The sequence below is a fragment of the Myotis yumanensis genome, unplaced genomic scaffold, assembly GCF_028538775.1.
Source record: "Myotis yumanensis isolate MYYU_CA2020_CCGP unplaced genomic scaffold, mMyoYum1.0.hap1 SCAF_14, whole genome shotgun sequence".
In the NCBI taxonomy this organism is placed as follows: Eukaryota; Metazoa; Chordata; class Mammalia; order Chiroptera; family Vespertilionidae; genus Myotis; species Myotis yumanensis.
In genome coordinates, this window is record NW_027223765.1 from 24,206,706 (window position 1) to 24,223,375 (window position 16,670).

Consider the following 16,670-nt stretch of genomic DNA (forward strand, 5'->3'; position numbering starts at 1 on the left):
CCTTCCTTCCTTCCTTTCTTTTTAAATCCCACATCACCTTTTCCACCATCTTCCTATCCTCCATCCCTCTGGCAACCATCAGTTTGTTCTCTATTATCTATAGGTCTGTTTCTGTTTTATTTTGTTTGATTTCCTACTGTGGAGGTTAAAGATCTTTCTTAACCGGTCTATCTCCTTCTTTATACACTTTCTCCCAACTTATCCTTGCAATAAACTTATTTTCTCTAATTTTGATCAATTCAGCCATTGTTCATATAATGACCAGGTCAATATTTACAGCTCTATAACTTGTGTTTTCCTGAGTCACCCTTTCTACCCCATTTGCTTTGTGTTCTATGAACATTTTACTAGTTCATCATAAAGCTCTTTTACAAAATGGACAACCTCCCAATATATTCAAACATGGGAGGTTTCTTTTTCTTGGATTGCTTCTTCCTTGGCCGTCTGTCCTTCTGCTTTCACCAGGACTGATTGCTCTCTGGGCCTCTGTACTGTTTTCTTTTTGGGACATTTTTGAACAGCAACCTCTCATTTTGGAAGCAGACAAAAATGTATGCGAACTGCTGTCTCTAATGGGAAGCTGCTCCTTTTAATGCATTATAATCTTTATGAATATTGTTTGCTCTTTTTCCTGTGGAAGCTTTGATTTTTTTTAAAAAAGAGATAGAGATACTTGTAAACTCCAGGGTTAATATGTTTATTCAACATGTCAATAGTTTGCTAGATAACCATTATTGGAGCATTGGTCAAGTAGACTCATTTAAGTTTTTGAGACTATAACTTGCTTAAGATCAGCCAATACTGCCGAAACCGGTTTGGCTCAGTGGATAGAGCGTCGGCCTGCGGACTGAAAGGTCCCAGGTTCGATTCCGGTCAAGGGCATGTACCTTGGTTGTGGGGATATCCCCAGTAGGAGATGTGCAGGAGGCAGCTGGTCGATGTTTCTCTCTCATCGATGTTTCTGGCTCTCTATCTCTCTCCCTCTCTGTGAAAAATCAATAAAATATATTTAAAAAAAAAAAAAAAAAGATCAGCCAATACTATTGGGAGAACATAGCTTATAGAAGCACTAAACTCTAAATTACAACATTCCCTGGGCTTTGGGAAAATATGGCTTGTTACTGTCTATGAAATTAGACATTCTGGCTTTTGCAAGATGCCTAATAAAATGAAATTCTAAATGAGATTTTATTTATGGAAAATATTATATTTTGGCAATAAGGGAAAACCTTAATTTGTTAAGTATGATACAATGAAAAATATCATTAATTTTTTAAATGTTCAAAAACTTACCATACTCCTGCAATTATTTTCATATTTGTGTTTCCTTTATTTGCATAAATAATAAGGGGGCTATTATAATGTACATACTATTTTATATTCTGCTTTCCTATGTTTCCAAATCTTTCTATTTTCATTTTAATATGTTATATCTTACTCTGAACAATGATTTACTAGGCTATTAGGTGATTTCTGTCTTGTTATATATCATGTCAGTGATATAAAGAAAAACTGTATTTTAGGTTTTTTGTTTTGTTCTTGCTTTGCTGAAAGGATTTCCTAATATAAATAGATAGGCATGGGATTATAATAAAAAAGTCTGAGCTTTGCTATATAGAGTCGCATTGTTTTAGAAGTGTTGCATTATGAATGTCACTAATGTAACGTGCAAATTAGGCAACATTTCATGACCTGTTTCAAAATTTCTTGCTACATGCCTTTTAAAACTTGGTTCATATTTATAAGTCTATAAATAAACTCTTGAAGTGTCGAGTAATAAAATAGTAATGATTAATAGAAGTGCTTCTCATTTATCTGAATAGTTTTAAAAACTTCAGAAGCATAAGTAATTGATCCACCTATTGATTAATTCTGAGTTGAAGATTTTTTTCTCTTTGCAAATCTATGAATAACCAACCAATAGCCAAGTCAACATGAGAAAAAAAAGGCAGAATAATTCACATTGCGGGCATTATCCTCAATCTTGGAAAATATCTTCTCTGTAGAGCTGAAAATATTAATTTGAAGGAGAAAATCAGTTTTCAGATGAATCATTTTAACAGCTCACCGTTTGCCTAGAGAACTAGGTTAATGCTCTAAGACGCTATAAGTTTTTAAATCCAGTTTTTTGCTAGTTTTCTATGTGCTTTATGGGCTTTCGTTCCAGAATGTCACACTCATTGTTGTGTTCAACATTCTGAGTTTCCTCACATGGCATAAGTGTCCTTCACACAAGTCAGCATTTAGCCCACATTCCTTAAAAGGAATGGATGGGCTTTTTAGTAACCAGTTATTATGTTAAATGGGAATTTGAGTAATTTAAACAAAGCATTTTTGCTTCCAACACTAGCTGAGTCATTGGAAGGAGATGCGCAAAGCCTGGGAAAGAGCAAGGATCTGGCCTTACATTTTCCCAGCATAAGCGGAACTCCTGCCCTATTTCTCTCCAACTCCACATCCTAAGAGGACTGAGCACAGATTGTCTTTTTCTTGTGACTTTCAGGTGACTTCTTGCAGGGGAGGCTGCCTTCAATAGGAATATTAAAGATGCCCCAGGAACTCACTAAGTCTTATTCATTCTGACAGGGTCTGCGTGGAGAATCTGGTGAAGACGGTTACCAAGGAGAACCTGGGTATCCAGGCTCACAGGTGGTATCAGTGAACTTGTTTCTAATGCTAAAGGGTATTTGTTTAAAATTTTACCTTATATTCTTTGATAGGGATTTAACATATATCACAGTGGCTTTGGATACCTCCCTTCCAGGGACTCTTCAAGCAAATTAGATAGCTTCTCCTCTGGGCAGGTTAAACCCCAATAGCTAATATTTATTGAGCTCTTATTATGTCCTAGATACGGCCCTACACTCTGTGTTAACTCAATAAATACTTCAGCGGGGGGTTTATTATCCCCATTTTACAGGGGAGAATTGGAGGGGGACAGAGAAGTTAGGTAAATTGGCCAATCTCACACAGCTAATAAGTGGTGAAGATGGGATTCAGACTCACGAAGTATAGATATAACTCTCTCCTCTTACTTACTGCCTGTTCAGATTACTCAAATCATATTTAATTCATTAAATTTGTATTCATCATGGCAGAAAAAAATCAGCAACATATTTATGAAGTATATATTATACACAGGCCTGGGACATTCAGACCATTAAGGCAAGGATCTTGCCCTCAAATTCAGTCCATGAGGACTTTTTGTAAACTATTCCGTGATAACTATAAATTTAAACTTCTCATCAGTTCTTTTGGAATCTTCCAAATTTAACCCAAATTCCTCATTCTGTAAACACTTCTGGAATACTCCCTACATCTTTCTTTTTAAAAGTCAAATTGTTTCAAAGTATCCTCAAATGGAAGAACTTAAACACATCAAATTTGACTAACACATTGAATCATTCTCATTAACTTTAAAAGATCCTTTGTGTGTCAGAAGATAATTTGAGAAGGTTTCTGCCATTTTTCCACTTGACAAAGATACTAAATGAAGAAGTGGGTAATCAATGTGTAATTATAGATTGTATTTGATAGAAAATAGTGCCTGAACACTGGGAGAAACAACTGAGAGATGTATTTTTGCCTTTTTTTGATCACTGGCTCATTTCAAATGTGGACCTCCTGCTACTGTTGTTCCCTGGCTTTCTCCTTTATATTCACTGTATTATACTGCTGAGTGCAAGGGGAGAAGGTTGTGTGGTGAACCATGAGCCGGATAATCGATAAAACCTCTCCTTAATTCTTACTTCCCACTGGCATGTGGGTATGATTCAATACCCACAGAGGTGATCCGATACTTCACGCAGGAGGATAGAAGCCATGATCAATGCTTCTAATAGGAAAGCATTTCTCAGAAAAGCTGGAAAAAATTAAAGTGTCAGAAATCAGTAAAGTAAAATAGATTGGGGAGGAAACGAGCAACTCTCCAGCAATGTGCCCGGTGAGATTAAGTCACTTACGTGTACTTTTGGTTCTTGGTAAAGTCAGAATGCAATTTCTTGTTTAGCCCTTGTGGATATATAAGGAAAAGGTTGAGTTTTCAAAGGAGATCACTATCCTTATAGTTTTTCTTATTCTCTTTTTAAGATTTAAAATTAGTTGGGTGAGTTGAAATATAAAAGCAATGTTCTCAAACTTTAGTACTCATCAGATTCAACTGGAGAGATTGTTAAAAATACAGATGTGAATTCTGTGCTTCAGTTGGAATTAGTTTGGAGTTAGTGTACCGGGGGGTGCTACAGAGTACAAGTGCTGCTTGATTAAAATGTAATAAATGAGATAGTGATGGGCCAGGACACCTTAGTTTGTGCTTCCATCAGCATCCAAGATGGTTTTGTGGTTACATGGAAAAAAATGATGTAGCTCTGCAAAAATTGGTTGAATTTTAATTTTATCTTTGGACCAGGGGCCAAGAGGAAGGCAAGCACCACCAGGAAGTTTGGGACAAAAGGGCTTACCGGGTGCTCGGGTAGGTTTGGAAAACAAAAAGTTGCAACACAGCTGCTCAGTTCATACACCTGAGTGTTCCTAGACAAATAACATAAAGCCACACTGTTTCTTTCTGGGATCTGTGGGCATCAGAAATGTCTAGAAATGAGCTAATTTGATGCCGTAGACATTGCTCATCAGGTATATGCCCCCTTCTACTCTAAGTATCTAGTGGGAATATGGTGATCAATGAGATTGGTTTGAACCTCAGGGGTGTGTAACATCAGCGTACTTGCCTATGGTACAACAACAACAACAATAACAACAAAACAGTATAAAAGGGGAATGAGTGTCTAATTTACTCCTCAAAAGCATATAAAGAAGCATTACTATCCCAATTTTATAGATGAGGAAACTGAGGCTCAAAGGGATTAAATTACTTGTCATCTGGGTGGTAAGAGGCTGAATTGGCCTCTAACTTATGTCTCTCTAGTTCCTGTTCTACAACCCATACAATATCCCGGTGGTTCATAGAAGGGTCAGACCAGATTGGGGCGGATGAGTGAAGTGGCTTCCTAAGGAAGGAAGCTTTTGAGATACCTTAAACCTGAGCAGCCTGATTTAAGTCAGGGATAAGAGTATCCAGTGATTTAAGATAGCAGATCCAGGAGGGCCTACGCCCTAGTTTTGTCCTCATTCTCTTTCTTGGTTGGGAAAATTCCAGCCCCATAACTGATTGCATTATTTTCATTCTCATTTGATAATATTTTCTATTTGGGAAGGGTAAAAGTCCTGACATTTGTCTTCCTGACCTCTTAATCAAATGGTGTTTTCCCCTCAAATAGCCAAGTAGTTCCTTCAATTCTTGGTATGTGGTAGACATGGCCTCTTGCACAGAACATCTTACTTCCCCATCCCATCCCCCAACTGAGGTAAAATGTGCATTTTCTATGTTGGAGGATTAAAATTAATTGCATTAAAGATATTCATGAGCATATTACCATTTCCAGACCATTTCAATAATAACAAGAGAGTCAGATATTTAACTTTGTGGCCTCTTAGGTGATTTTGGTCATGGTCTTGTTACAGGGGAAACCTGGACCTCCAGGGCCAAATGGTTCAAAAGGAAAAGCTGGACCAAGAGGAATGAAGGTAAATGTTAGAGAATATATTCTTCCTGGATTACAACTAGGGTTTTCCTATATGAATCTCTCCTTATGTGATCATTTCCAGCATGTGTTTCTGATGTGGTTGGTGATGATAGTGACTGTCCATTACCTTTTAGTTGGATAGATGGATACAGAGAAGGAAAGACATATAGACAGACACAGAGAAAGATGAATCGATGGTCCCTTGGATCAGTACACAAGGACATATCAATAGGTAGATAAGTATATGCATTCACCATAAATGCAGATTCACACATTCACACCTAGAAAAGGCCATAGCAATATAAAATTCTGTAACTGGGGCTGCATACCTGGTTTTGCAAATTTTCAATAATACCAAATTTTTAATTATATTTTTAGTTTTTAAATATTTAACAAAAGTCTAGAGGAAGATATTTACCTTAGACTGTAGGATGATGCCAGTGGGACTTAAAAAGTGTGACTGTAAAGTTTCTTAGGAAAACTATATAAAATTGTACAAACTCATAGGAGAAAATTAATGTCATCTTTATCCTTCTTTATATAAGGGAGAGCATGGTGATGCAGGAGAAAGAGGCCCACGGGGTCAGCAAGGACCAAGAGGGCAACCTGTAAGTCTAGTTTCTCTGTTTTGGACTCTTGATTGAATTTCTTATTTGTTTGTATTTCACATAAAATTCTAATATTCATCATGAATATTTGGGGTAACAAATATAACATCATCACCAGAGGTGGTGTGAATCTAGAGTCAAAGCCTCTTAAACTTTTCATCTATGTAAAGACTCCAAAGATGTCTTGGGGTTTATTTTGTCTTTTCACATGTTATTGAAGAGGAAAGTGCCAGTTAGCCTCTTATGTTTGACAAGGATGTTTTACAAGCATTTGAACTGTTTAGAAATACAGAGATGCTCAATGAAACATTTTTTTTTCCAGGGAAACAAATAAGACAGCCAATCAGAGGTGCAAACTTAGACTGTCAAATTTCAGAGGAAAGGCAGGGGTGGGTATGTAGGTGGGAAGAGATCAACCAAAGTATAGCCCATGGATACAGACAATAGCATGATGAAGGCTTGGTGGGGCCAGGGTGGGCTAGAAGGGATCATTGGGGGGAAAAAGGAGACATATGGAATACTTTCAACAATAAAGATTTTAAAAATTATTTTTTATTATCAGTATTACAGAAGTCCCTCCATTTTCCCTCTTTTTGCCCCCCTCCATCCAACTCCTGCCCAACCCTGGCCTTCCCCCAACTATTGTCTGTGTCCATTGGTTATGTATATGTGCATATGTTACATGTTCTCTCCACCCGCTTCCCCACTGAGATCTGTTATTCTGTTCCATGCACCCATGGAGAGGTGCAAACTTTTAAGGACATGAATTTGATTATTCAGAGCATAGACATAAGCTTTGAAGACCAAAGATCGTAAAAGGTTTACTTCAACAGATAATACTTCCAAAGACAGGGCTATGCATTTTCACCTTAGTCATTGCACTGAATGTAAGATCGTTAGTTATTTTATGACTATTTTCAATTCAGCGTCTTATTGGAATGGGCTTTATGAGAGCAACGTGTCTTTCCTGAAGCTCATATTTCTGAGATTTCCCTCATCAACAGTAGGAAGGACCTGTGTCTGTTTTACACTCAGCACTACAATTGCCATTTGTTGGCAAGGAGAGAAAATAAAAGCAGGTCTCAGAAGCTTAAACTTAAATGAGGCAAAGAAAAAAAAAAACCAGAACAAGATCACTGTCAAGTGAAATGTAAGGCAAACATTGTTTTGCATCTACACTCAGTTCAGATGATGCAGTTAACACTGTTTGACTTTATTGTAACATTCTGATTTAAAATAATAGCAAAGTTTGTTTCTATTGACCTTTTTTGGGGGACAAACAAAGCTGGGGAGCAATGTCTTTCTTGAAGGTGTCATTTCAGGGATGCTGGAGGGTGTTGGATATCTCCAAAATACACAGTTTAGGTCTCTGGGGTTATAGATGCTGAACACTCTGCATGGAGTAACAGCAAATGAACCTCATCCGAATTCTCTCCTCATTGCCATTCATTTTTGGCAATCTTCTTTATCTTATTTTAATAAGATTTCAAACTTTCCTTCTTAGCTATAAGAATGGCTTAAAATAAAAAATTGTTCTTCTCAACTAATGTACTTGATTCAGGTGCAGTATTTGTCTATTCAGTACAAGGTGCCTGAACGTTTCTGCATTTACTCTTTATTATAGAAAGCTCGTTGTCTATATGTAAAGATGCTAAGATTCTATAGTATTATCAACATTTTCATAATTATTATCATCGGCACTACCTCTACCACCACCACCTCTACCTTCACCACCACCATTACCTTGACCAATATCACTGCCACCATCATAACCATCACAACCATTACTACTCCCTGGCCAGCATCATCACTATTACCGCCACCATCAGCAGCAGAATAAGGACCACTTACCAGGTACTTGCTCTGTGCTTGGCATCATGCTAAGTACTTTACATGCACGATCTCACTCAATCTTCCAACCATACTAGATAGATTATATTATTATCCCCATTTAACATATAAGGAAACTGAAGCTTGGACAGGTTGAGTAACTTGCCTAAGGCTACTCATACAACCAGTGTTGGAAATGGAATAAAAATTCAGGCCTGTCTGGGTTTACAGCATATAAACGTATTCACTAAACTACATTGCTTCTATCCCAATCTTTCCCCCCAAAGTCTGTCTTTATCCCCAGTGATTTACCAATTCTGGAACTTCTCCCATTGTTCCTTTATCCTATGAGGAAAGCAAGTTTGCTCCAGGAGGACTTTGTATCGTGGTTGGCCTTCCTACACCCATGGTATCATCTTGCTGAAGAGGGGGTTAAAAATGAAAGAAAATACAACACATTTATTTATATAATGGTCTTTAAAAACTTTAATCCCTATTCCATCCTTTTCCTTCGAAGGTAGTCTAGTATATATCCCATGAGGCTGGGATAAACCTCCATCAAGCCCCCTCTGCCTTCCCCACCTCCTTGCACTGCTGATTTTTCCAAGGGTGCAGATAATATTATCAACCAAGTGTTGATCTGGGTGACTCTACATCATCTTGTGTCATTTTCTTAGGGTCTTTTTGGTCGTGATGGATATGGACATCCGGGAAGAAAAGGAGCAAAGGTGAGAGTTACCTTACAGAGTATTCTGAGCTAAAGACTATAGCTTTTATTTTATTTTACCAGAATAAGAGTTATTACTCAAGTGGCATGACAGGAATGGTTTCTATGTATTGTTTACGACATGTTGTAGCTGCCAGAGTTTCCTCCTTAAAAAAGAAAAGCTGGTTTTGTCACTCCCTTATTTAAAAATCAAACTCCTCACCTCATCTTCTTTCTACCCACACCAGATATTCCTACCCCAGCTCTGGGCATGCCAGGTTCTTTCCAAGCTCCTTACCTTTGCATACACTCTTGCCTCTATTTGGGGTGTCCTTCCCCATCTCCCTCCTTTGGTCTATTTTTACTCATTTTTCTAAATCCAACTCAGATATCAACTTCTGTGGAAGACAGAATTTGTTGTCCCATATTCTGTGTTCCCAAAGCACATATTTCTACAGTAGCCCCTTTCCATTGTAATTTATTCCCGCATATTTGTCTACCTCCCAGTTTGTGAACCTGATAGCAGAACTGCACCTTCCTCCTTTTTGTATTCCTGGAGCAGAGGCTGGCACAGAGTAGGTGCTCAATAAGTATATTTACATATTTCTACTCCCATAAGAAGCTGGTGTTTTAACATGTAGTGAAATGAGTTATAGACAGAGGTTTTGAAGCATGGAAGTCACACGAATCTTGTTAAGTAAATCACATGTCGATAGCCACAGTTATTCTTGGTTCTTTAGCTTGCAAGTTCCAATGACTGCTGCACGAAATAAGTCACTGGGATATTTAGCGGTGCTCAGCTACTTAACAATGTCAGGATTCTGGGCTGGCTTGCCTACAACTCTCTTGTTTCTCTTGTGGCTGCTAGATAGCACCACTGCCATTTTATTGAGCAGGAAAATGCTCCAAACATAATGATCCCTTAGTATAGACCTGTGGACTGATGAACAGTGTGGAACCTCAGGGATCATCTCCTTTAGCCTTGTTCATTTACAGATAAGAAAATTGAGACTCAGGGAAGTGCAGTAACTTGCCTGTGGTCACATAGCTAGTTAGAGACAGAGCTGAGTGTAGAGACTAGTTCTCTGGAGGCCCATCCTGGCAAATTAAGTCTTTCTTCTCCAGGGGAGAGTTCGCATAGCAGGGAATTTGGGTAGAATTCAGATGTGCATGTTTTGAGCCACAGACCACCTCTGAGCTGAGCACAAAGGCTAGTCTGTGCTAATGGTGATACATGTAACATCGTGGAACACACAGGTTCACTCCACATTTGCATGAGTTTTTCCTGGCAAGTCATAATGGTCTCACTTTAAGCGGTCCTTACTGCTGCTCGGCCAGCAGGCTACATTTTCCTTGTCTGTTCACGCTCCTCTTCTCTGAGTGATCTGTATCATACCTGCTCCTTTCCTTGATCATTCCCAGCATAAACAGAGGTGGGAATAGCTCTTATGTAAAAAAACCCCAAACCAAACCCCTGATTTAAATATACACTTTCTTAGCCCCATTTCTCTCTGGCAACTCTTTGAAGGAGTAGGTCTATACCCATGGTTCCACTCCAGGGTGATTTTACCCTCCAGAAGGCATTTGGCAATGTCTGAAGGTATTTTGGTTGTCAAAACTGGGGGAAGGGATGCTATCGTAAGTAGAGACCAGAGATGCTATTTTTCGTCCTATATACAATCCACAGGACAGCTCCTCCCAACAAAGAGCCCTTAGGTCCCAAATGCCAGCAGTGCCGGGGTTAGAAGCTCCGCTTTCTTTCCTCTGGTTCGCAAACTAAGACAATTGAGGCTTCATCCCTTGGCTTTCCCCATGCAACGACATGCTTTAGTTGAGGTAAAACCCATGGTGCTAAGTCCAGTGGTCCGTTCTCTGCCCTCGTCATACTCCAGGTCTCAGCAGCACTTGACAAAGATGATCCTGGGCTTGTTCTTGAAACCTTTGCCGTCTCCTCTGCCAGAACACCCACTTTCCTGGTTTTCACTGGCTGTTCTTTCTCAGTCTCCTTTGCCGGATCTTCTGAAAATGTTCTTGAGCTCTAACTATTGAATCTCCTTACATTTTTCTCCCTCTTTACTCCTTAGGTGAGTTTATCCAGTCCCATGGCATCAAGTGCCATCTAATCTGCGATCTCCAGTTTATTTCTTCACCTTGGATCAGTCTCCTCAACAAACTCCAAATGTTTCTACTTGTCTATCTAATAGGCACCTTAAAAATGGCATGTCCCAAAGCAACATTTCTCTTCTTCTTTTGTTTGTGAACCTTTTAGTATGGAAATATTCAAACATATATACAAGTGGAAAGACATATAATAATGCCTCCCCCCATGGATCCATCACTTAGCTCAAACAATGCAATGCCCTTCACCAATTTTGCTTTGTTTTATTTCTACTCCCACTCACTTATCATCTCACCATTTTTTAGAAGCAAATCCCAGATATCATATATTTCATACATAAATATTTCAAGTTGCATTTCTGAAATAGTCTTTAAAAAGATAATAACCACAATATCATGATCACATCTAAGAATCAACCATCATCCTTTAATATCATCAAACATCCAGAGAGTCAAAACTGATTTCGCTGACAGCCTGCTCCTCCTCCAACCTCCCCTGTCTCAGGAGGGGAGACTCCGTCCTGCCAGTTGCTCAAGACAGACACTTGCAGTATCTTTACTAAGTGTCTTTCTCTAACCCCCTACCATTAATCCATCAACAAATAATGGTGAGTCTACCTTCAAAATACATCCAGCATTTCATCACTTTGCATCCCAACCACTGCCACCCTCTGGGCCAAGCCAGCATGATTTCCCACCTGGATTACTGCAATAGGAGCCTAACTGGTCTCTCTGCTCCCACCCTTGCCTCACCTAGTTAGTTCTTCATGCAACAGCCAGAGCCTCCTTTAAAACACATAGTCAGATCATGCTACTCCTTTACTCAAAGCCAAGCTGTGGCTCCTGGTATCATTCAGAGTTAATCCCACTGTTCCCTACAAGACTACACAATCTAGCCCCTCTGTGAACTCTCTAACCTCATTTCCTCCTGCTCCCTCACCCCAACCCCATCCTGCTTCAGTGTTCCTCAAGCATGGCACACTCTTGCCTCAGGGTTTTTAAAAAATACGTTTTTTATTGATTCTTAGAGAGAGAGGAAGGGAGAAGAATAGAGAGATAGAAACATCCATGAGAAAGACATCCATTGACTGCCTCCTACACGCCCCCTACTGGGGATCGAGGCCAGAACCCGGGCATGTGCCCTGACCAGGAATCGAACCAGGGACCTCTTGGTTCATGGGTTGATGCTCAATCACTGAGCCACACTGGCTGGGCTTGTGTCCAGTTTTTTGTGTTTTTTTTCACATGTTCTTCCCTCTGCCTGAAATGCTCTTCTCCCAGATATTTGCTTGACTTGCTTCCTCAATTTATGCTGGTATTTGCCCTAATGCCATCTTTACTGAAAGGCTTTGTCTGACCACCTTAAATAAAATAGTGTCCCTGTTCTCCCCATTTACCCATGTCATTCTTTGTCCCTTGATCGCCTTTCTAGAATAGCATTTATCTCTTCCTCATGTATTATACCTCTCTTCCTCACTAGTGGGTAAGTTCCATGATAGCAGTGGTCTTTGTTCTGTTCACTGCTGAATTCCCAATGCTTAAGGAAGTGCCTGGCACATAGTAAGTGCTAAATAAATGTTTGTTGGATGAATAATTGCTTTGTGGTGTACCTTTGATCTGACAATGAGGATCTGCCTCCCAGCAGTCAGTTTGATGCTCCTTCCCTCGTTTTCCATGGGATGGGACCTCTGGTTACTTAAACTGATAGGTTAAAATGCTTAAGAAGGCAGTCTTATTACACATGTATCAAGGAGGGTGAGGGATTTGTAAAAATCATGTGCGAGTTGTTTCACAGTGAATTATAGGAATAAAATATGGCCACTTGAGATTAGCTCAAGATAATGTCTGATATAGTTGTTTTTTCTGGTTCCTGTTTGGGGTCTTTTCCCTCAAAGTTATCATTTCTGCACCTCCCCGCTCCCCCAAGGAATGCCAAAGAAAGATTTAACAACATGACTTTAAACAAGACCGTTTCTCATTTCTGGCCCTAGGGTGACCCTGGATTTCCTGGCTATCCTGGCACACAAGTAAGAAGATAGCTTCCCGGGCCTGGCAGCGGGTATGCAGCATGTGTCATTTGTTTGTGCTTATTTTTCTTTACACTCAAGGTTTTGCTTTTTATTCTATAAAGGGAGAAGATGGTGACCCCGGCCATCGAGGAGAGAAGGGGGCAAAGGGAATCAGAGGGAAGAGGGTAAGAATCAAAGGAATTTCCCAAGATCTAGAAAGGCCTATATCATGACACTCTACTCAGAGGAGCATATTCCCATTGGTTTATTGGGCTTCATAGAAGGAAACCCAGGTCATCCTCAGGCAGGCATGTTGCACACCCTCCTTGGGCTCACTCCCTACTGGATCCCACTCTTGTTTACCTTCTGAATGCAAATGCAGCTCCCCAACCATAACAGAAAAATCCAAGTTGGCGTTTCAGTTATGCAATATCAACCTTTAGAAAATAAGTTTTGAGGTACGTCTGGATATCCTTTGGGAATGGTATTGTTTTAGCTGCAGAACAAATGTTGCTGTTTCTTTGAGATTCTTCCAAACCTTAGCCTTCTCTTAGCTTTTTTAGGACTACACTCTCATGAATGTGGCTGCCATCTTGGTGGACTTTGAGTTGTATTTTCACTGTGCTTTATAGAGTCTACCATTAAAAATCTATTTCTTCAGGGTCTGAAGATTCAAACTTGAAGAGCCACAATCACTAGCAGCTCTTTTTGGAAAGAGTAACCCTGTGGATATCTAAAACCTTGGTTATGTTTAGCTCATAGACATTAGATTGCAATGTCTAATGTTGGAAGAGGACATGGACCAGTGTTCAGTGGAAGAAAAGAGGAAAGGAAAGGGGATGTATATATTTTTAGGAACTCAATAATTGGTATTTTTATACACTGGCAAGGACATAAAGAAAAATTTGATCTATGCCTAACTTGGCTTGCTACTGGCTAATATTGCCCTGCTCAGCTAAACCTATCTCTCTGGTTTCTAATCTTAAAAAGATAAAACATCAATTACATGCAAGTAATGCTAGGTCAGTTCAAATACCTATAAAATAAGCAGCGAATCCATGATTAGCATACACCTTTTCTCATACATTGAAGACCAGAAGGGGGTAGAAGAGCTTTTTCTTTCTCTTGATGCCACACCTTCAATGCATACTTGATGCATCTTTTAATTATGTGACCTGGAGGCTCAACTGAATACGACATCCTTTAAGGCTGTTTGGAAATATGTATACATGTTGACTGGAATTAGGTGTGTGTGTGTGTGTGTGTGTGTGTGTGTGTGTGTGTGTGTGTGTGGCGGGGGGTGGATTTAGATGGTTCCCATAGAGATCCCTTCTCTTTCTGGTTTCTGTGTCTCACTCCACTGATCACAGTGCATAAACTGATGGGTCTATAGTAGACTCACTGTACCTTAGGAATAATGACAACTTGATATCTCAAAGTAATGACTGTAATAAGAGTTATATTCAAGGTGGGAAGCTTATTCCTGTGGTTGGTCATTTTTAGGGTAATGCTGGCTTTCCAGGATTTGTTGGAACTCCAGGTGACCAAGGCCCTCCAGGACCACGGGTAACATGGACTCTTCTCTTTTCTCTTCTTGTCAACCTTGTGTAAAAATGAATAAAGATTTGATAAGAGGCATCTCTAAAAAGAAATGAACATTTGGGACACACAAGACGATCTATTAGGGAATGGGCCAAATTTGCTTTACATTCGCTTCAAGTCCTTAAGAGTATATTGATTCAATATAAATGTTTCACTTGGAAGATGGGGAAGGTATTAGAGTGGCTGGAGAGGTATGAATCTGTCATAATACATAAACCCATACATAATACTCACTGGAGAATGAGTTTATCCGTGTCAATAAGATGAGCAACATTTATGCCAAAACTAGAAGGAAATCCTAACATAAGAGACATTTATGTAATATTAACTGAATTGACAATGTTGCAAGCCCACAAATACTTTTCTAATTCCATGGAAGGTCATTTGGTATGAAAGGAAAGACTTGGGGCTATTGTCATTTTGCCCCATGGCTCATCCTAGAGTGAGTCAGCCATGGGTTGAACCTAGTGGTTTCACTACTGTGAAGGTACAACAAAGTCACAGAATAAAAAAATCTTAGCCCTAGCTGGTTTGGCTCAGTGGATAGAGCATTGGACTATGGACTGGAAGGTCCTTGGTTCGATTCCAGTCAAGGTTGCATGCTTGGGTTGCTGGCTCCATCCCCAGTAGGGGGTGTGCAGAAGGCAGCCAATCGATGGTACTCTCTCATCATTGATGTTTCTCTCTCTCTTTTCCTCTCCCTTCCTCTCTGAAATCAATAAAAATATATTTTAAAAAATATCTTAGAAGGATCACCCATGCCCATTATGCAGATGAGAATATGAATACAAAGATTGAGATTATAGTGACCTGCTCAAGGTCACACATTATTACTACCTTGTAAAGTCTAAATGAGGCAGCTCTCATTCTGAAGGGTCCAGGGAAGATTTGTTAAGTTCTTAGGCAAAGACAGGGTGGTGGTGGGTGGCTGGAGGAGAAAGGGTAGGGGAGGACTGGGTTCTACTTTAGAACTGTTATGAATGACCCTGAGATCTTGAATGACCTTTCTTTTCTGAATTATATCCTAAACTGTGGCTTTGTCTCAAAATGACTTGATCTTCTAAAAGTTATGTACCATGTACCTGGGCATCCTGGACTCCAAGGTCTGGGACATACCTCTTAGGCACTTTGGCCTCCTTTTTTAAGGGGTCAGACAGAACTTCAGGGCCAGGAGTGAAGGGCAGAAGTGGTCCATTGACCCTGGTGAACTTTATAAGAACCTCTTGCCACCTCAGGATAAAAATGTACTGGACCTCAGAATTTTGCATCTTAAATCTGTTTCTGTTCTTTCCAGGGCATCAAGGGCCCCAGAGGTTTGGCAGATATGACGGTAAGTGAATATTTTAATCCTAAACTGCATTCTTTTCAGAACACAGAGCTTTCTACTTTGACAAAACAGAAATCTATAAAGATTCTTTAGTTTTGCCTCTTATGAATTCTGTTAGTACTTTAAGTTTATAGACTTTACCAAATCAAATAAAAAGAGTAGAATAATATTTTGAATCCTGGAGGGAATCTGGATGTTTTTGAATAATACCAGTTGACATGAAAGGAAAGACTGAGGCCACGCCCCTACACAATATGCCTTTTTGTGAAGTTCAAAAATTGCTTATAAAGTATTTATAAGCCAACATACAGCACAGCCCTGGACTCTGTGTCTCATGAAACACCTGGAAACAATCTCAAAAGTTATGATTTTTTTTTTGTTCCAAGTGCAAACATACTCTTTGGTGGGTGGAGGGAGGAAGTGGGGACAACTGAGGAGCAGGAAGTGATGGGGCTGAGGAAGAACAGGACAGAGAGGAGGGGATCAAAGGAATGAAGCACAATTCTAGGGCAGGTGTGAGGAGTACCTGTCTTGGCATTCTAAAGAAGTGTGCCAGGATTTGCTAATATAGAGATCCAAAAATTGAAGGCATTTCTCTGCCTTCTGTGCTGAGATTCCTGGGTTTATACTTTTTCAAAATCAGATTTGAGTCCTTTGCTTTGTGAGGCAGATAAAAAAAGGAAAAAGAATTCCTCTTATCTATCTATCTCTAATAATATAGACATTATCTGTATGTAAAATATTTTATAAGTGCTTTAAAACACCCACGGGATCCAGAAATATACCTGCTGGATGGTTTTAATTGCTGTAACAATTTTCATGTTTTCTGTGGCAGCTTTAAAAGCTTCAGATAGGTACTGATGATATCCACATGACATTTCTAAGTCA

The 16,670-nt window shown here is 39.5% G+C and overlaps 1 protein-coding gene across 1 annotated transcript in view; it reads left to right on the plus strand.

The window, feature by feature from the left end:
• The window catches only part of LOC138992387 (collagen alpha-4(VI) chain-like), a 111,586-nt gene that overhangs the window by 73,549 nt on the left and 21,367 nt on the right, over positions 1 to 16,670 (plus strand). The window contains 9 exon segments of the mRNA XM_070391119.1: positions 2,587 to 2,649; positions 4,409 to 4,471; positions 5,521 to 5,583; positions 6,128 to 6,190; positions 8,698 to 8,748; positions 12,836 to 12,871; positions 12,976 to 13,038; positions 14,357 to 14,419; positions 15,750 to 15,785. Coding sequence (XP_070247220.1) covers positions 2,587 to 2,649; positions 4,409 to 4,471; positions 5,521 to 5,583; positions 6,128 to 6,190; positions 8,698 to 8,748; positions 12,836 to 12,871; positions 12,976 to 13,038; positions 14,357 to 14,419; positions 15,750 to 15,785 — 501 coding nt within the window.